Source organism: Salmo salar, chromosome 01 (assembly GCF_965601325.2).
Source record: "Salmo salar chromosome 01, fSalSal1, whole genome shotgun sequence".
In the NCBI taxonomy this organism is placed as follows: domain Eukaryota; kingdom Metazoa; phylum Chordata; class Actinopteri; order Salmoniformes; family Salmonidae; genus Salmo; species Salmo salar.
In genome coordinates this window covers 35,062,636-35,083,997 of record NC_138291.1, presented here as the reverse complement: position 1 = coordinate 35,083,997, position 21,362 = coordinate 35,062,636, and the positions used below count along the sequence as shown (strand labels likewise).

Below are 21,362 nucleotides of genomic sequence, written 5' to 3'. Positions count from 1 at the left end.
ATGTTGATGACTTAAAAAAAAAAAAATCTAATCAGTTTTCCATATAGAATTTTTTGGTTGAAATGACACGGAAACAATGTTTATTCAACCAGTTTTTGCCCAGCGGGTTGTTTGGTGTGATTGGGTGGGGGAAAACAGCTGCAGGCAAGGTTCTGACAGATGGGTGTGTCTTGGTGGTGGCAAGGACACACCCAAGAAACACCCACATCAAACCACACCCCCAACAAACTCACGTTTGGCTTCTGTCATGCCCGCCAGCATTTCTTGAGGAGGAAGACAAAAAAATAAGACAAATTAGCAGGTGCAGTGCCCCTTTCAATCCATAAATAATTGTTATTTTACTGACAATGTTTTGTTTATTTTCAAAATATTCTTGCCGCCTTTCTTTTTTATTATTATTGACCGCTGAAAAATTCCCAATGTATCTAATAATATACAGTTGAAGTCGGAAGTTTACATATAGCTTAGCCAAATACAATTAAACTCATCTTTTCACAATTCCTGACATTTAATCCAAGTAAAAATTCCCTGTTTTAGGTCAGTAAGGATCACCACTTGAGTTTAAGAATGTGAAATGTCAGAATAATAGTAGAGAGAATGATTTAAAATGGCGTAAGGACAACAAAGTCAAGGTATTGGAGTGGCCATCACAAAGCCCTGATCTCAATCCTATAGAAAATTTGTGGGCAGAACTGAAAAAGCATGTGCGAGCAAGGAGGCCTACAAACCTGACTCAGTTCCACCAGCTCTGCCAGGAGAAATGGGCCAAAATTCACCCAACTTATTGTGGGAAGCTTGTGGAAGGCTACCCGAAACATTTGACTCAAGTTAAACAATTTAAAGGCAATGCTACCAAATACTAATTGAGTGTATGTAAACTTCTGACCCACTGGGAATATGATGAAAGAAATAAAAGCTCTTTACCATTATTCTGACATTTCACATTCTTAAAATAAAGTGGTGATCCTAACTGACCTAAAACAGGGATTTTTTACTAGGATTAAATGTCAGGAATTGTGAAAAACTGAGTTTAAATGTATTTGGCTAAGGTGTATGTACATTTCTGACTTCAACTGTATATCTCTCAGATGTAGGAGAAACACTTCAGAACAAACTTCCTTTATATATGTTTTTGGGACTGTTGTTCCATGTAGTGAATCTGTTATTCAATGTGTTTGAATGGTCTAAGGCCCAAAATTATTTGATCAAATATACCGTTCAAAAGTTTTGGGACACTTAGAAATGTCCTTGTTTTCCATGAGAACTTACATGAAATGAGTTTCAAAATGAATAGTAAATATATTCAAGACATTGACAAGGTTATAAACAATGATTTTTAATTGAAATAATAATTGTGTCCTTCAAACTTTGCTTTCGTCAAAGAATCCTCCCGTTGTAGCAATTACAGCCTTGCAGACTTTTGGCATTCTAGTTGTCAATTTGTTGAGGTAATCTGAAGAGATTTCACCCCATGCTTCCTGAAGCAGCTCCCACAAGTTGGATTGGCTTGATGGGCACTTCTTACGTACCATACGGTCAAGCTGCTCCCACAAAAGCTCAATAGGGTTGAGATCCGGTGACTGTGCTGCCACTCCATTATAGACAGAATACCAGCTGACTGCTTCTCCCCTAAATAGTTCTTGCATAGGTTGGAGCTGTGCTTTGGGTAATTGTCATGTTGTAGGATATGGCTTTTTCTTTGCTACTCTGCCTAGAAGGCCAGCATCCCGGAGTCGCCTCTTCACTGTTGACGTTGAGATTGGTATTTTGCGGGTATTATTTAATGAAGCTGCCAGTTGAGGACTTGTGAGGCATCTGTTTCTCAAACTAGACACTCTAATGTACTTGTCCTCTTGCTCAGTTGTGCACCGGGGCCTCCCACTCCTCTTTCTATTCTGGTTAGAGCCAGTTTGCTCTGTTCTGTGAAGGGAGTAGTACACAGTGTTGTATGACATCTTCAGTTCTTGGAATAGCCTTCATTTCTCAGAACAAGAATAGACTGACGAGTTCCAGAACAAAGGTCTTTGTTTCTGGCCATTTTGAGCCTGTAATTGAAACCACAAATAGTCTAAAGAAGGCCAGTTTTATTACCTCTTTAATCAGCACAACAGTTTTCAGCTGTGCTAACATAATTGCAAAAGGGTTTTCTAATGAGCCTATTAAAATTATAAACTTCGATTAGCTAACACAACGTGTTTTAATGGACAAAAATAAGCTTTTCTTTCAAAAACAAGGACATATTTATTTTATTTGATACTTCAAGTGGTCTTAAAATTCGAAATCAAAACCTCTCGAGCCAGCCCCCCGCTGGAATTGGAATCCCGGCGAGCTGACTAGGCACCCCCGGTTCCATCGGCAGCGACCCAGGACCGACGTCACCACCAACCGGAACGCCAGTACTCCCCAAAGCTTCGTATGATGGCTTCGGGATTCTGTAAAAAATGACACCGGACAGGAGAAGCAGGTACGGGGAGTCATTTATTCGGGAACAGACAAGGAAACAAGCCAGGAACAGCGTCAGAACACGGGTAACACGGACATGAGACAATTAATCCCGAAGCAGAGAACAGAGTTTGGGAACAGACAGATATAGGGAATGTAATGACACAAGTAATTGAGTCCACGTGAGTCCAATGATTGCTGATGTGTGTGACGGGGGGAAGGCAGGTGTGCATACTGATGGTGTCTTGAGTGCGTAATGCTGGGGATCCTGGCGCCCCTCGCCGCCAGGGGGAGGAAGAGCAGGAGCAGTTGTGACAGCAACGACGAGTCAGCCTATAGGGAGGAGGTAAGTGAACTCGCATTTGTGGTGCCAGGACAACAACCTCTACCTCAACGTCAGCAAAACAAAGGAGTTGATTGTTGACTTCAGGAAGAATTTTGAGGGATCGCTGCAGTAAAGAAAGTCAGAAGTTTTAAGAATTTTAAGACCCCTTTGAAGTATCACATTTTTTAAAATATATAATTTCATGAAAAAAATGTTTTGTCCTTACTGCTATTAGCCCATACAAACACATAGAATAACAAATTCAATACATGGAACAATAGATAGTCCCAAAATAAAATCAGTTTGTTCTGAAGTGTCTGTCCTATATCTGAGAGACAAGAAATATCAATAATTTTTTGTGCTTAAACACTTGCCCCCCAATCCCCCTTCCCTTATACATTTGTTAATATTGTACTTTAAATGTGCCTTCCTGTATTTTATGGTAGAATGTTTATTCTATTCTACTGAGCCATTTACTTTATGTTCATATTCTTATCTTTTATTATTTCTTGTTGTTGTTGCATTGTCGAAAAGGAACCTGCAAGTAAGCATTTCATTGTACAGTGTATACCATGTCTATCTTGTACATACGACTAATACAATTTCAAACTGAAATTGAAACCATTGTGTGGGTGAAGTAATTGATGAGGAGCAGAGAGGAAAGCATTTTGCTGCCGGGTCAAAAAAAATGCATGGTACTCATAGGTACTTCAGTCAAAAAGAATGATACTGAGTAACCTACAATAATATTCTCCCCCATTCACTGTAAGTTACCCCATTCTTTTACTTGTGTCTTGATAGAATGAAAACACACTTTTTTGAATTCCACTGAGGCTGTGCTGACTTACAGTACAGTGAGGGAGGTGTAGACAGAGCTCACAGAGCGAGTACCCCATGCACTTTTACTTTTCTCTTGGGAGACTGAAAACATACTCTCTGGATTCCACTGGGTGAAGCTGTGCCGACTTACAGTACAGAGGGAGGGAGGTGTAGACAGAGTCATTCCACAGAGAGTGTGCTCCATGTCATCCAGATAAGAGAGAAGGACCATCTGTTGCCTGCAGAGCCATTTAGATGACTGTACATCACGGTGGTTTATGTAAAGAGCTGAGGTGTGCTTCACAAGGCAACAGCACGCAGAGCCTGTGTACTCTCACTAATATCAATATTAGCCCTTCCATTCTCTTCCTCCCCAGTCCATTAGCACATTATTAATTTTATTTGGAACCAGAGGGTAGTAGTTTACTTTACTCTGAAATGAAAGAAGTCGTGGTACACATGTTCAGTAGCATTGACATAATTAAAAGCTTTTTTGATGTTTTATAATATAAAATTGTGCTCCAACATTGACACACACAATCTCTCTTCAGACAGCTCTCGAAATGGTCTCAAACTGGTCGGTGGACCCTTTCATGGAGTGTAACCACACAGCAGCCTGGGATTGGGTGTACTCCATCCAGCCAGTTTACATGTCCGTCATCTGCCTGCTGGGAATGGTAGGCAACACCTTCGTGCTGTGTGTGTTCTGCTTCCAGAAGAGACACAGCACAGTGGCAGACATCTACCTGGGGAACCTGGCTGCTGCAGACCTCCTCATGGTGTCCTGCCTGCCCTTCTGGGTGGTGGCGGTCATACAGGAGTTCCATTGGCCATTTGGTGAGCTTATGTGTCAGCTGGTAAACATTGTCATTGGGATGAACTACTACTGCAGCGTCCTGTTCCTTACGCTGGTGAGTGTGGACAGGTACCTGGTGCTGGCCCGTCCCCTGTCGTCCCAGGGCAGGGGAAGAAAACCAGCCTGGGCCAGCGTGATCTGCCTCGTTGTCTGGGTGGTGGGTGCTCTTCTCAGCCTCCCAGCCCTGCTCTTCCGATCCGTCCAGTTCTTCCCCCACCTGGGGGTGGAGGCGTGCTACATGGCATACCCCCACGACGGCTGGAGGCTGCGCTACAACCTGACTGTCAACATAGTGGGCTTTCTGGTTCCTATACCCGTTGTGTCCTTCTGCAGCTACCACATCATCAGTGTCCTACGGGACAACCAGGCGAGCAGGGTGAGGAGCACGACGGCGGCAGGCACAGAGAGGAAGGCTGCCCACCTGGTGCTTATCGTCCTGGCCATCTTCATCCTCTGCTGGCTGCCCTACCAGGTCGTCATCTTCCTGGATACCCTGTATCACTATGAGGTCATCTCTGGCTGCGGCTGGGTGGATGTATTAGAAATCACCACTCAACTGGCTACCTACCTGGGCTACAGCAACAGCTCACTGAACCCTTTTCTGTATGTGATTGTGGGGAAGCACTTTAAGCAGAGGGCAAGAGGGGTATGTAGACAGATGATGTGCTGTGGAAAGGGAAGGAAGTCCTATCATACTGTCAATCTCATCTCCACCATTAAGTACACAGACTCCACTAAGGTATGATTTATAAACCCCAAATAACCATGTCATTTTAAAGCAAATATTTCTGCACTAGCATCACTGTTTTGTGTAACAGCATTATAATACTTGTGAATGTGTTTTGTGTTTACAGTGTATTTAGCTTGTGCTACTGTGTGTTTTTTTTAAATCAAACAAACTTTATTTGTCACATGCGCCGAATACAGCAAGTGTAGACCTTACCGTGAAATGCTTACTTACAAGCCCTTAACCAACAGTTCAGTTAAAGAAGAGGTTAAGAAAATATTTACCAAATAAACTAAAGTAAAAAATAATACAAAGGAACACAATAACATAACCATAACGAGCCTATATACAGGGGGTACTGGTAACGAGTCAGTGTGCAGGGGTACAGGTAAGTAGAGGTAATTTGTACATGTAGGTAGGGGTGAAGTGACTATGCATATTTAATAAACAGCGAGTAGCAGAAGTGTACAAAACAAATGGAGGGGGGTCAATGTAAATAGTCCGGTGGCCATTTGATGAATTGTTCAGCAGTCTGATGGCTTGGGGGTAGAAGCTGTTAAGGAGCCTTTTGGTCCTAGACTTGGCGCTCCGGTACCGCTTGCCATGCGATAGCAGAGAAAACAGTCTATGACTTGGGTGACTGGAGTCTCTGACAATTTGATGGTACCGCCTATCATATAGTTCCTGGATGGCAGAAAGTTTGGCCCCAGTGATGTACTGGGCCGTACGCACTACCCTCTGTAGCGACTTACGGTCAGATGCTGAGCAGTTGCCATACCAGGCGGTGATGCAACTGGTCAGGATGCTCTCGATAGTGCAGCTGTAGAACTTTATGAGGAACTGGGGACCCATGCCAAATCTTTTCAGTCTCCTGAGGGGGAAAGGTTTTGTCGTGCCCTCTTCACGACTGTCTTGGTGTCTTAGTTCGTTGGTGGACACCAAGGAACTTGAAACTCACAACCCGCCTGTACGGCCCACCTTTCCTGTAGTCCACAATCAGCTCCTTTGGGTCTTGCTCACATTGAGGGAGAGGTTGTTGTCCTGGCACCACACTGCCAGGTCTCTGACCTCCTCCCTAGAGGCTGTCTCATCGTTGTCGGTGATCAGGCCTACCACTGTTGTGTCGTCAGCAAACTTAATGATGGTGTTGGAGTCGTGTTTGGCCACACAGTCGTGGGTAAACGGAGTATAGGAGGGGACTAAGTACACACCCCTGAGAGGCCCCAGTGTTGAGGATCAGAGTAGAAGACATGTTGTTGCCTACCCTTACCACCTGGGGTGGCCCGTCAGGAAGTCCAGGATCCAGTTGCAGAGGGAGGTGTTAAGTCTCAGGGTACTTAGCTTAGTGATGAGCTTTGTGGGCACTATGGTGTTGAACGCTGAGCTGTAGTCAATGAACAGCAATCTCACATAGGTGTTCCTTTTGTCCAGGTGGAAAAGGGCAGTGTGGAGTGCGATTGAGATTGCGTCATCAGTAGATCTGTTGGGGCGGTATGCGAATTGGAGTGGGTCTAGGGTATCCGGGAGGATGCTGTTGATGTGAGCCATGACTAGCCTTTCAAAGCACTTTATGACTACCGACGTGAGTGCTATAGGGCGGTAATCATTTAGGCAGGTTACCTTCGCTTCCTTGGGCACAGGGACTATGGTGGTCTGCTTGAAACATGTAGGTATTACAGACTCGGGGAGAGGTTGAAAATGTCAGTGACACTTGCCAGTTGGTCTGCGCATGCTTTTAGTACAAGTCCTAGTAATCCGTCTGCCCCCGCGGCTTTGTGAATGTTGACCTGTTTAAAGGTCTTGTTCACATCGGCTACTGAGAGAGTTATCACACAGTCATCCAGAACAGCTGATGCTCTCGTGCATGATTCAGTGTTGCTTGCCTCGAAGCGAGCATAAAAGGCATTTAGCTCGTCTGGTAGGCTCGCGTTACTGGGCAGCTCGCGTCTGGGTTTCCCTTTGTAGTCTGTAATAGTTTTCAAGCCCTACCACATCCAACGAGCGTCAGAGCCGGTGTAGTAGGATTCAATCTTAATCCTGTATTGACACTTTGCATGTTTGATGGTTCGTCTGAGGGCATAACGGGATTTCTTATAAGCGTCCGGATTAGTGTCCCGCTCCTTGAAAGTGGCAGCTCTAGGCTTTAGCTCAATGCAGATGTTGCCTGTAATCCATGGCTTCTTGTTGGGATATGTACGTACGGTCACTATGGTGACGACATCGTCGATGCACTTATTGATGAAGCCGATGACTGAGGTGGTATACTCCTCACTGCCTTTGGATGAATCCCGGAACATATTCCAGTCTGTGCTAGCAAAACAGTCCTGTAGCGTAGCATCCACGTCATCTGACCACTTCCTTATTGAGCGAAGAAGTGGAGGCCATGACATTTCCGCCCACGTCAGGGAAGTCGTTCATATACCAGAAACCACTGGTATAGCTGTATCTCAAAAAGGTTTCTCAGTGATTTGATATTTTATACGCAGGATGGTTTGAACATTTTTATACATTCAAACAAATAAAACATCTGTAAAGTCCTTGATAATAATCTATTTTACATGATAAGTGAATGTTTTTCTGACCAACACTATGGAATAGTTATTGAATAGCTAAACTGCGCAATAAAGATTGCAATGACTTGTTTGGTACTTACCATGCACAATTCCACGTGAAAAACCCAACAATGTAGCTCAGTTGGTAGAGCATGGTGTTTGCAACGCCAGGGTTGTGGGTTTGATTCCCACGGGGGGCCAGCACAGAAAAAAAAAAAATGTATGAAATGTATGCATTCACTACTGTAAGTCGCTCTGGATAAGAGCGTCTGCTAAATAACTAAATTGTAAATTGTTGCAGTTCTTGACACACTCAAACCGGTGCGCCTGGCACTTACCACGTTCAAAGGCACTTCTTTATGTTGCCTTGCCAATTCCCTCTCTGAATGACACACATACACAATCCATGTCTCAATTTTCTCAAGGCTTAAAAATACTTCTTTAACCTGTCTCCCCCCTTCATCTACACTGGTTGAAGTGGATTTAACAAGTGAGATCAATAAGGGATCATAGCCGTCACCTGGATTCAACTGGTCAGTCTGTCATGGAATGAGCAGGTGTTGCTAATGTTTTATACACTCAGTGTATAGTACCTATAGAATGTTTCTGTAAAAATATGCATTACCAGTACACTCTATAATACAGAAACATTATTTTATTGGGATGCTATTTTATTTTTATCTATTTGTTAATTTTCTTACTTTTTAACTGCATTGCTGGGAAAGGGCTCATAAGTAAGCATTTCACGGTAAAGTCTACTTGTTGTATTTGGCGCATGTGACAAATAAAATGTTATTCACTTTAAAACGACTCATGATGAAATATAAACAGAGGCTGTTCAATGATTAAGTTTAAATCTATTCGAAAGAAAGGGGGAACAAAAAGGAAATCATAGATCAAGCCTGCTACTTGGCCCTCGGCCTACAGTTATGTATGTGTGTTCTTACACCTCTGCCAAAAAGCTCCAGACCACTTTATAGAGGTTATAATAATGTTCTAAAATAATTCTAAAAGGAAAGTGGGTTTGTACACTTAAATGGGTTTGTACACTTGGCAAACAAGCTGTTCGCTTGATAAAATACATGTTCTCTCTTGAGTATTCGTACATTCTGATCTGAACTTTGGCGCTTCAGGAGGCAAACTGAAAATGGCTTATAAACAAGTTGACATGCACGGTGGGACAAGGTTGTGAAAGAATGTTGTATACAGAACCAAACTTTCCAGCAGATCTCTCCCTAACTCAGTGAGTAGCTTAAAGATGAACAACAAACACTACAAAACTCCTTTCAAAACTAAATTAACACTAGGTAAGAAATGTATTGCATGACATTCAAAAAGATGGCTTTGGGAGCCAGGCATCTGAATAAAGTAATTATATAGAGACTAAAGTAATTTAGTACAAATTAGTACTGATAGTGTTTTGGTCTGACTTCCACTTTTTAGAGGTTATTCAACTTGACAAGAAGAAAGCATAGTTGTTTGATCAGCCATCTGTATTTTTAAGAATGTTCTACTCAGAGTCGCACATGATAAATCTTTCATGAGTTACTAAATCACATTTTAGAAGAAATAGTAATAAAAAAAATGTGTGATCAATTACTCCAAGGACTCCTGTCATGTCTTTATTAAAACATCATGCTTAAATCCCTCTTTTGTCACCAACACCAGAATTACTAAACATGTATGTGGATTCTGCATACTTAAGCAACCACAGCTTAACTGGAATACGGTAACCCTACAAGGGAGTTTTGAAGAGTTTGGACTTCAGCATACATTTTTGAAAGATATCTGGCTACAATGTTCAGGAGATTGATTACAGTGTTTTCCCCCTTGGCTTCTATTTCCATGCCAAATACAGTATCCAACTTCAGTCACAATATTTACATGAATATTGTTGTTTCTTAGTGAATAATAAGCACAGATAAGATATTTTCCTATGACCACAGAGCTGGTGGTCTCCATGGCAATGCTACTGTCAGAAAACAGTAGCACAATACTTCCCACCATCTAGAATCCTCTCCACAACAATGGATCCTGGTCTACAGCATCGTCCCTCCCTACATCTTTACCCTATGTGTTGTGAAGCTGCTGGGTAATGGCTTCATCCTTCTGGTTTTCCTTCTCCAGAGGGGCCAGTGCCCCATAGCAGAGATATACCTGGGAAACCTGGCCCTGACTGACCTGCTCCTCCTGGCCTGCCTGCCCTTCTAGGCCATGAACATCCTAAATGACCACAACTGGCCGTATGGAGACTTCCTGTGACACATAGTCAATCAGTCTATCCTGGTCAACTTCTGTACCAGCATCTACCTGTTGGCAATGGTTAGTGTGGACCGCTACTTAGCGCTGGTGAGGACCATAAGGGCCAGTTGGCTGAGGAGGAAGTGCTACGCATTGGTGGTCTGTCTCATCCTGTGGCTGTTTGGGCTGCTGATGGGGGTGCTGGCGACGATTCACAGAAAGGTGATGTTTGTTGATGAACTTCAGACAATGGTGTGTATTCTGGAGTATCCTGACAACTCTGGGGAATCTTGGAAGCTGGCCCACAACCTCCTGATGAACATTGCAGACTTTATTCAACCTGTTGTGGTGATTATTTCCTGCAGTTGTAACATCATTAGAGCCCTGTGGAAGAGGAGGGAGAGTGTTTACATAGAGGATAGAAACTACAAGAAGGCCACAGTCCTCGTTTGCGCCATGACGCTGCTGTTCCTTGTGTGTTGGAGTCGCTTCCAATTCTTCACCCTACTCGATATACTATGTGAAGTAGAGGTCTTAGACAAGAAGTGGGATCATACCTTGGATATTGGAACCCAGATTTCAACGTACCTAGTATTTCTGAACAGTAGCCTAAACCCTGTGCTGTATGTATTTTCCAGTCAGTATTTTAGGAGGAAAGTTAGCGCCATCTACAGGAAAACTAAGAATCACAGGAGCTCTACTACAACTGAAAGCTGAAATGCCAGTGTGTCAACCTATTGCCATAGCGGTGATCAAATCAAACCTGTTGTAATACAGACATGTCTTCCTGCATTTTCCTGCACATTTGTGATTTGATATCAACTAAATGGCACTTTTAATGAATAACGCAATTTTTCACATATATCCACATCAAATGTGTGCAATCTAGAACCACATTATGTAGACCTATCAGATTTAGATTGCATGGAAATGATAGTCTCAAAAGTAAGATAGTGGCGATGTTTCCTGAAGCGTATATTGTGTGCTCACAATGTCACAATGTCAATTTTAATGCTAAATGTAACTTTTCCAGTCCTTTCTCTGAGACAAGCAAGAGAGATTGTAGATTATAGCAGGGAACATCATGGGGGTGATATAGATTTGAAATGCTACATAGGTGTGTGCGTGTTACACCATTCCAGATAGCCCCCGAAATCTTGTCTTTTGTTACAATAAATGGTGACCTTTAAATGCCAAACACCACTATGTGAAGGCCTAAACATTGTATTTCTCTCACCAGTACCCACATTTGCTGTACCTTTACCATTCATATTTTCAATAAAGTTATTTAATATACTGTACATCTAAGCAAATTCCCCCTGTGTGACATTGGAGTTTCTGACAGTTTGTGCAGAAATTCTACAGTTGTGCAAACCCACAGTTTCATCAGCTGTCCGGGTGGCTGGTCTCAGGTGAAGAAGCCGGGTGTGGAGGTCCTGGGAAGGCGCGTTAGAAATGGTCTGCGGTTGTGAGGTCGGTTAGACGTACTGCAAAATTCTCAAAAACTATGTTAGAGGTGGCTTATGGTATTCTTGACATTCCTGCAGCCAGCATGCCAATTGCATGGTCCCTCAAAACTTGAGACATCTATGGCATTGTGTTGTGTGACAAAACTGGACATTTTAGAGTGGCCCAGCACAAGGTTCACCTGTGTAATGATCATGCTGTTTAATCAGCTTCTTGATTAAACAGCATGGTAATCTTGTCAGGTGGATGGATTATCTTGGCAAAGGAGAAATGCTCACAAATAAGGATGTAAACAAATTTGTGAACACATTTGATAAATAATCATTTTATGCATTTGTGTATATTTCAGCTCATGAAACATGTGACCAACACTTTACATGCTGTGTTTACATTTTTGTTCAGTATATTTGTATCTTGACACAAATATTAATGATCCCCATGTGACGACCCTCCCTCTCTGTCTGCCGTATTCTCTCTCTTTGCTCTTGTTTCCATAATAGGATGCCGGTGGGCGGAGTTGGGAGGGCCGTCAGCGACATGGGAAACACCTGGGCCCGGGTGTATCCCAGGATAAATAGATCTCTGCCACATTCATTGAGGAGACTCTCTCCATGCAGACACACTATGTTTATTTGTATTTAGGTTACCTTAGTTAATAAATATATATTTTGTTATTCCTTGTCTCCACGTTGTCTCCCTTTTGTTATGAACTTTGAGCCGGTTCGTGACACCCAAGACGCTTATAAATAAATACATTCATAGTCATTTAATGATAACATTACAAGACCAAAGTGTGGAGAGAAGTCTTTCCAGCTGTGCTTTTTTGCTCTGCAGACTGGTTCTGTTGGCTCATGTTTGTGTACATAACGTGTTAACTTGAGTGTATGACCACCCTCCAACTACATTCTGTACCTATTTGCATTCTGTAGGTATTGGAGTCCATTTTTAGATGTCAAGTCATTGCTCACACCCAGGGTAACCACAGTGGAGACGTTCCAAGCAATAAACTGCAGATGAGCCAACGTCCTGTCTGTTGCTTTTCCTAATAGCTGTGGTTTCTACACCACAGTGAAGTTTACACCATAGCCTATGGTGATGTCATAACCAAATCAACCAAATCAACTCAAATGTATGGCACAAATAAGAATGCAAAATAGTCACTTTAATAACTCTACCTACATGTACATACTACCTCAGCTAACTGGTGCCCCCGCACATTAACTCTGTACCGGCACCCCCTGTATATATTTTTATTTTTTACTGCTTATTTACTGCTTATCCGTATTTCTTTGAAACTGCACTGTTGGTTAGGGGCTCGTAAATATTTCACTGTAATACACACCTGTTGTATTCGGCGATTGTGACTAATAAAATTTGATTTGATTTCAAAAGCTTGATCTTACCAGCCCAAAGTAAATACACAAAGCAAAAACCCAAATGGTAAAATAACAAGTTTAATTGTCACCAAACATTTTCTCCCACCAACATGCAGTCAAAATGCCCCCCCCAAATGAGTCTGAGGGGCCGAAATACAGTTTAAAGTTTTGAACATGATACACATCACTGTTGTCAGTCTGGCTATGGAGAAATACAGAGTAGTTGACGAGCCTCTTAAGTATCTTGGCTGGACCTTTCCACTTAGGAGCTAGTTTAGCCATGAAACCAGCATCAGCTTTGGACAGTGGGTCAGCTCTGATTCACTCCAGATCATCGAACTCAAAAGCAACTTGTTGACGTTCGGGATTGTAGTAACACCCCTGTTTTACTTGAGTTTTGGAGACGTTGGGTCTAACCTGCTCCAGCATGTGCTGTTGCCTTTCAAGCAGTGAGTACACATTCTGCTCAGGATCAAGTGACTTGCTGATGAGCCTCTTCAAGCAGATCCTTTAGCTTCCATCCGCGGGCGATTTCTGCAGGTGTGAAACCTGCTTATTCCTGCCAGGCATAGTTTATGGAGAAGCGGAAGTCAGGCAACCAGCTGTCCCAAGTGTTGTGCTTGTCCTTCATGAATGATGCGATCACGCTCTTCAGCGTGCGATTTATGTCAGATTTGTTTGTGGATGGTACGTTGTAGTAAGCTTTTGGACGACACCCCATTTCTGGCAAAGCTGTTTGAGAAGGAGGGAGGTGAACTGAGCTCCTCTGTCCGAGACAGGATAGGCTGGCGTTCCCCATCTGTTAAATATTTCATCAGTGAGAATGGAGGCGATCTTTGGGGTTTTTCGCCTCTCTTATGGGGAACAATTCATCCCACTTGCTACAGTAGTCAACGACCACTAGGAGGTACTGATGTTTCCTTCTGCTTTTGGTAAAAGGCCCATTTATATCCACTCCCAGCTTGTATCCTGGCTCTTTGATTGCAGTAGACTGTAGATGACCCGACATCTTAGTCAGTTGAGACTTGTACTTCTGGCAAGTAATGCACCTCTTGGTGTATTCCGATACATGCCCTTCACATCTGGACAGTAGACGACTTCCAGCACCATGAGTAGGGTGGACTGTCGTGGAAGTATCTCAAGAACTGCTCTCTCATCCCCTGTGAGAGAAACAGTTTAAACTTCTGGCCTTCCTGTCCCACAGGGACGACCCAGAACAGATACCTATTTTCAATGGCATAATTGATGTGTCCATGTCTTGGCTTTCTGCCCTGGACATACTTCATAGTGGTCTGCACCTCGGGGTCATACTGTTGGGCTGAAGCTAAGTCAGACTAGTCCACAGGGAGTGAGCATTTGTGACTGCTGGACTGCTGGATGCTTGGCTGATGCAGACCGTTGCTTGCTTCTGTATTCCAACCAGGGCATGGGAGAGAGCATCCGGTAACAATGTTGTACTGTCCTTTTCTGTAGGTGACATGGAAGTCAAACTCCTGTAGTCTGATCATTCATCTTACCATTTTGAATTGGGCATTGGATGGATGAACACCCAGGCCAGGGCTGAGTGGTCCATAACGACCTCAAACTTCCTCCCTTCAAGGAAAGGCCACCAATTTTCCACCGATTAAATGACTGCTAGATACTCTTTGCTCAGAAACAGAGTTCAGCAGAGTTCAGTAGTCTTGATCCATAGGCGATAACTCGCTCACCGCCATCAAACTCTTGTGTCAAAACAGCACCAAGACCAATGTCATTAGCATCTGTTTGCACTTTGAAGGGCAGGTAGAAGTCAGAGGAGAGGAGCACTGGTGCTTTGGTTAGGGCCTCCTTCAAGTCCTTGAAAGCCCTCTGGCACATCCTTCCTCTTCAGAGCATTGAGAGGAGCAGAGTGGTCTGCGTAGTGAGGGATGAAGCGATGATACCATCCTGTCATACCTAGAAACTTCTCCACTTCCTTGACTGACTGGACAGTCTCAACCACCACATGTCCAAAGAAGGAAATGCTCCTCTGGAACAGGTCTCACTTCTTCAGGTTCACCATGAGTCCAACTTTATGCAACCTGCTGAACACAGCTCTCAGGTCTTCCAGGTGTCGTTGCTCTGAGCGGGAGTACACCATGATGTCATCATTGTATGCAAAGCAACACTTCCCCTTCACATCTTCAAGGGCTATTTCCATGAGCCTTTGGAGTGATGCTCCTGCATTTTTCATTTTTTTCCGCTCTTCCACTCATGAAACAAGCAGTCAAGCTGTGCACAAATCTGTGGGCTGGTGTCCACCACACTAACTAGCTGCTGTATTAGGGCTTCAGATTTCTCACAAGGTGACGTGGAGACATTGGCCCACATCTTCGTGCACAGCTTAAAAGCCTGTTGCATGAGGGGCCCACTGTTTGCACAAATTCTGTTGTACTCACTACTCTTGTCTCTCACCGCACCATAACAACTGATGAGGTCTCCAAAGTCACCTTTGAAAAACAACTCTCCTTTTTTGTGTGCTTTATGCACATAAATATGATGTATGAACTGCAAACCACCCATGTGTAATTGTTGAGTTCACCATTCACTCTCTCAGCACACAGTTCTCTCTCACCTGCAGTGCTGATTTCGTGTGATAGCTCATGGGGAATTTAAGACAAAGAAATGCTAATAATGTTTGACATTCACTTCAGGATGCTAAGTTAATTAAACAGTCAAATCCCTGGTGCTTGAGATAATGCAGGTTCTAGAGCAAAAGCCATGAAATTCCTGATAAACTTTGACTTTTAAAACCATTTAGGCAAATGGGTTGTTTCTTGCATTTTTGGGGGAGCAGTTGTTCTATTTGTCATTGTGCACAGGTAATATATATGCATGATGGTAATTAATATGTAAATACATAAATAGAGTAAAGGACTAATCAAAACATTATTCAAAGAACTTTCACCATTTGAATGAGGGCATTTCTGAGGAAAACCCTTATGCAAATATTTTCCTTGATGGAGACAGAAATTTGGCACCGAAAGAAATATTGTGTGAGAGCAAAAGTAAAAAACACCTAGAAGAACAATATGTTACCAATGTTTTATTTTCATACAGCAGATAAGAGTGCCAAATATTACATCCTAGAAAATTCTCGCAGTCTCCTCCCTTTCAGTTTACAAGACATTTAGGGGGGATTTTAAATTTGGTTAGGGGTTGACATAATTGCTACGCGAGTGACATTCAGTTATCTGCAATATGGACCATCAGGGGTATTAGCCATCTGGGGCTCCAACAGCTACAACAGAGCTAAAACAGCCCTGTTCACAATAATTTCACCTTGTTTACAGTCTTCAAAACCATCGCTTTGTGACGTCTGCCATTATGTATAACGAAAGCTTTTTCTATTTTTACCCAACGCTATAGAGGAGATTAATACCATAAACATTAAGGAAATTAGGTTATAGTGTCCTGCTTCATGGGTGAACTATTCCAATAGACAGAAATGTGGTTATAGCTCCAATGTAAAATAATAAATTATGTTTGATGCAAATGTCATCAAAAGAAATCCAGATTATCACTATTTACATTCAAATAGGGTGTCACAATTTTTGTTTGACCATGTTTGTATCCTAATGTACTTTTAACAAAACATATCCGAGAAATATGTCTACTGTTGGACAGGCATCTGTGTAAGAATACAAGGCCCATCTGTTTTCTTCTCCCAAACTTTTCTCTCCTGCTGTGAGTACATGGAAATGGTCTCAGTGAAACAATTTGCGTGATCAAATGTTGACAGAGGAGACAGAACAGTGGGTCGATGCAGTAAGGCTGTTTGTCCGCTCTACCTCAATGAAACAAAAGAGGAAAACAACATCACATCACCTTCCACAAATACACTCCTAAACAATCCATGCACACCATTATGTTACATTACGGTGCTTGTGGGGCCGCTGTCTTTTCAGAGGTAAATCAACCAGATAATATTCCTACTTATCAATTTGTCCTTTTCAGGTAAGTCTTCATGGGGACAGGAACAGGGAAATATGCATGTGCTTCAAATGCATACATAACATTTACAGTATTTATTTATATATTTGGATACCCATTACTCAACTAATCACTAAATTGTCATCTAGTAATTTAACAATATTCTAAATGTAGAACAAAAAATAAATCCCAATTCTTTTGTTATTGATTAAAAAAATAAGTAGCGTATGCCCTAAGAACACTGGTAGAGCCATTCTCACAAGTTCCAGAAAACGAATATGCATGCATAGAATTCACATGGAATAGAGGGGCACCCAACATCCCTTTTCTCATTGAAACATACAAGTACAGTAGTTGACTACAGCACAGAGCATGCAGAGTCATCCAACTCAGAGAGGGCAAAGACGGACCCAACAGTAGCACCACGCAATCAGACCAATTCTAACCTTCCTGACTCCTGCATTAAAGACAAAATGGGTGGACCGCCACATACTATATTCCCAGCGGCGTACTCCCTCTTCTTCATCGTAGGCTTCCCCGGCTAACTGCCTATCTCTGTCGGTGGCCTGGCTGCTAATGAGGAAAGGCAACAACTTGGCCGTGTACCTGGTCAACCTGTCAATCTCAGACCTCCTCTACACTATCTCTGTGCTGGTGTGGATGGAGCTGACCCTGGGCCGGCCTGTACGGGACACCCTCTGTAGCCTGGTGTCTGTGGTGATGTACCAGAGTTTCTACATCGGGTCTGATCTCCTCTGCTGCATCTCAGTGGATCGCTAACTGACCTTGGTCTACCCTCTTTACTGGGTCCGGCAGGTGTGTACTGCAGTGGCAGTGAGCGCTGCATTGAGTAGAACTGTCTATCCACATCTATCTTCTTCACCACACGGGGGCGCTGCAGGGCTTCTCCAGCGGCAGTGTAAGGAGGTATTTGGTATTTTATTAGGATCCCCATTAGCAATTGCAAAAACAGCAGCTACTCTTCCTGGGGTCCACACAAAACATGAAACATAATACAGAATGACATAATACAGAACATCAATAGACAAGAACAGCTCAAGGACAGAACTAAATTTAAAAAAATGTAAAGACACTCGTAGCCTACATATCAATGCATACAGACCAACTATCTAGGTCAAATAGGGGAGAGGACTTGTGCCACAATGTTTCTTTATCTGTTTTTTTTTTATTATTAAAAATGTTTTTATTTTTTTATTATGCTAGCATGCTTAACTAGCTTCTCTTGTATACGTGTGTTACCTCACATTGTAGACAGTATCCTCCATGATAGAGTAATTAAGTATCCTTATTTGCCGCAATATATTCAACTGATGCCTTGTGAGGCTATAATAGTACTATATGTGTGTTGTTTAAGCATCCACTACTCTATAAAAATGTTGTTAAAATGTTTTCTATGCAAATGTATAGCTATTCAAACCCTAACACATATTCCTGTAAAGGTACAATGCCTAAATATTATCTGTTAATATGAAGATATAGTATCCTATTTTCTACAACTATTTAATATGGAAAACCTAAGTATCTCTATGTACACACTCTAGATCATTACCCATTGTTTGACTTTTATATGGAAATTGGATTAGATAAATATCATGAGGAAGTTCCCAATATTAACATTTACATTTTAGTCATTTAGCAGACGCTCTTATCCAGAGCGACTTACAGTAGTAATATGGCGTGTTCATAATCCTTTATCACACTGCAAACAATTATGTCAAGACAAGCTAAACTAATATAACCAGTCTATATTGTGAAACCAATACTGTAGGGAGAGACAGCATGTAGTTAATGGCTCAACATAGAGATTAGAACTAAAGCTACAGTGTGGTCCACTAGACCTCTCTCTGTCTGTCATGTTATGGGATTGAAGTCAATATACATGTATATCTATACGGTAGTAAAGGTCTCAGGAAGCAATGGTTTCTTTTTCCTGTTTGTCTGAGCTCGTTGAGCAATCATCTGAATGATAGTACGTGGTGTGTGGGCTGTGTCTGTGTGGAGGGTAATCGTTTGGGAGACACATCAGATAATGTTATGACTTTAATCTACAGTAGAAGTACGGGCCAATCGGCTGCTCTCCTGTATAAACCGTGAGTATGGCTTTTTCTATAAAGAAATCGGACTGATTCTTATTAGCTTTAGAGATATCCTTGCTATGTTCCATATGCAAGCTTTTAGGGGGATGTTTACTTTCTTGGGTAAATAATGCACAGTCTTGAAATGATTGTTGCTACACTTTAGAAATAGAGTCATGTTGTGTTGTATTGCCTTGTTTTCCAAAAGGTGAGGGGCCATGAATTTCACTGCTGGAATGGAGAATTTCAGCCTCACCACCACAAATGACTCAGACAAACTGTGTTACCCAGCTGACTACCCTGAGGAGAGGAAACCCTTTTTCTTTCTGTACCTGATCATCATTATCATCGGGATTCCATCCAACTCCTTCTCCCTCTATGTGTCCTGGCAGCACATCAGACAGAGGAACGAGCTGGGTGTTTATCTGTTTAACCTGGCCCTGTCTGACCTCCTATTCACCATAGGTCTGTCTCTGTGGGTGGACTTGCATTGGCGCGGTGTCTGGCTTCGCGGGGAGGCTGTGTGTGTTCTCTCTGTCATCCTCCTCTTTACAAACTTCTACACCAGCAATGGGCTGCTTTGCTGTATCGCCCTGGACCGTTACCTGGCTGTGGTTCACCCGCTGAAATACCCAGTCCTGAGGAGGCTGAACACGGCCGTGGTGATCAGCGTGGCTATCTGGGTGCTGGTGATCTCCTTCAACGCGGCCACAATCACCTGGATAGACTCGCACGACTTGGAGGGCAGAAGGGCTGTGTGCTTCGACGTGTACCCTCTGAGGGACAGGCTGGTGCAGGTCAACGTGACTCGCTTTGTCCTGGGTTTCCTGTTTCCTGTCCTGCTGGTGTCGTTCTGCTGCTGGGGCATCTGTGTGGCGGTCCGCTCCAACCGGGCCACGGAGGAGCAGGAGAGGAGACAGGTGTCAAGACTCCTGGGGGTGGTGCTGCTCACCCTGGGGCTCTGCTACGGACCCATCCACATTATTATGCTCCTGCGGGATCTTCTGGAGCACTGTCGGAGCCCCTCCTGGCTTTTCCTGCCTTATAAGATCAGCATGGCCATGTCAGCCCTAAACAGCCTGGCTGACCCCTTCCTCTACTGTTTCATCACCAGACTGGGCAAGGCCAACATCACCCAGGTGGTACACTTCTTCCAGGGGAGGAGAGAGGGGAACGGTCAGGAGGTGGTGTAGTGTAGTGATACTCAACCACAAACCTGAACATTGGAGGAGTTAAGAGAGAGAGACTCATACTGTTTTGTGAGTGACAAATATTGACTCATGCTTTGTCAAGACTCCGTTCCAAAATGTATTATGTGAAGGAGTGTTAGATTATTCCAACGTGGATACATACTGTGCTGTGGTTTGGATCATTGTGCCAGGCTATCATTACTAAGACGTGTTTTTCTGAAAGGAACCGTTCAAAGCTAATGTGACTGCGTTCATCCCTCCTTGTGACACTACAGAAGGATGAACTTCATTCCACTTTCACTTCAGGTTTTGTCTTGCTGTTAATACATTTACAGACTAGTGTTTCAGAGGAGACCAAGTATACTAATAGCACCAAAAATAGAACTTGACCACTTTACTCGGTCAGCATTCTTATTTGACCAAATCCTTGTCATAACTGTCAACCTTCATGCTGTCCCAGTGTTTTTGCTTTATCATGTAAAATATAACACTGTTTAACACTGACAGTAGAGCAGCATGTAAACTGTGGTATCGGGGGCCATCAAGTAGCAGCATTGGGAAAGCAGTGGGATCTCTATTTTTTATATATTTGGCACCCTCTTCTTGTCTATATGTGCAGCCACTACACACTGGAGGCAAAGACTCTAAAACAAGGTAGCTGCCTGACAGCTGCTTTCAACCAAAATCATGTAATTTAATCTGGATGGATACTGTCCCGCAGGTTTTAAATTGGCATTTTATTTGCCCCGAGGATATCCTCATACATTGCAGTGGCCGTGACCCCACTCTCCGAGGGTGTCTCAGGGGGAGTTGGGCTTTGCAAAAAACACATTTCCATTTCAGACATGAGTATAATACACACTTGAAACAGGACAAATACAAGCACCCACCAAATTATTATTATAGTGGCATTGTGGTTCACTATAAGCCCACTATCATCTTGGTATACACTGACTGTACAAATCATTAAGGACACCTGCTCTTTCCATGACATAAACTGTCCAGGTGAATGCAGGTGAAAGCTATGATCCCTTATTAATGTCACTTAAATCCACTTCAATCAGTGTGGATGAAGGGGAGGAGACAAGTTAAAGAAGGATTTTTATCCCTTGAAACAACTGAGACATGGATTGTGTACATTGGCAAGAAAAGAATGTGAACCCTTTGGAATTACCTGGATTTCTGCATAAATTAGTCATAATATTTGATCTGATCTTCATCTTAGTCACAACAATAGACAAACACAGTGTGCTTAAACTAATAACCTACACATTATTGTATTTTTCTTGTCTATATTGAGTACATCATTAAACATTCACA

At 42.8% G+C, this 21,362-nt stretch overlaps 1 protein-coding gene and 2 pseudogenes across 1 annotated transcript; all 3 read left to right on the top strand.

The window, feature by feature from the left end:
* The first annotated feature begins 4,149 nt into the window (after nt 1–4,149).
* On the top strand, nt 4,150–5,193 carry LOC106600857 (B2 bradykinin receptor pseudogene; annotated as a pseudogene).
* A 4,464-nt stretch (nt 5,194–9,657) lies between these two features.
* LOC106600862 (B1 bradykinin receptor-like) lies at nt 9,658–17,536 on the top strand (annotated as a pseudogene).
* Nucleotides 17,537–19,070: 1,534 nt separating this feature from the next.
* On the top strand, nt 19,071–20,045 carry LOC106600869 (G-protein coupled receptor 65-like). Its single transcript, XM_014192604.2, has one exon. The coding sequence runs from the start codon at nt 19,071–19,073 to the stop codon at nt 20,043–20,045; it is 975 nt and encodes a 324-aa protein (XP_014048079.1).
* Nucleotides 20,046–21,362: the final 1,317 nt, after the last annotated feature.

What these genes read in the sequence shown, in the direction of transcription:
- LOC106600869 (XM_014192604.2), top strand. Translation starts at nt 19,071, where the DNA reads ATGAATTTCACTGCTGGAATGGAGAATTTCAGCCTCACCACCACAAAT.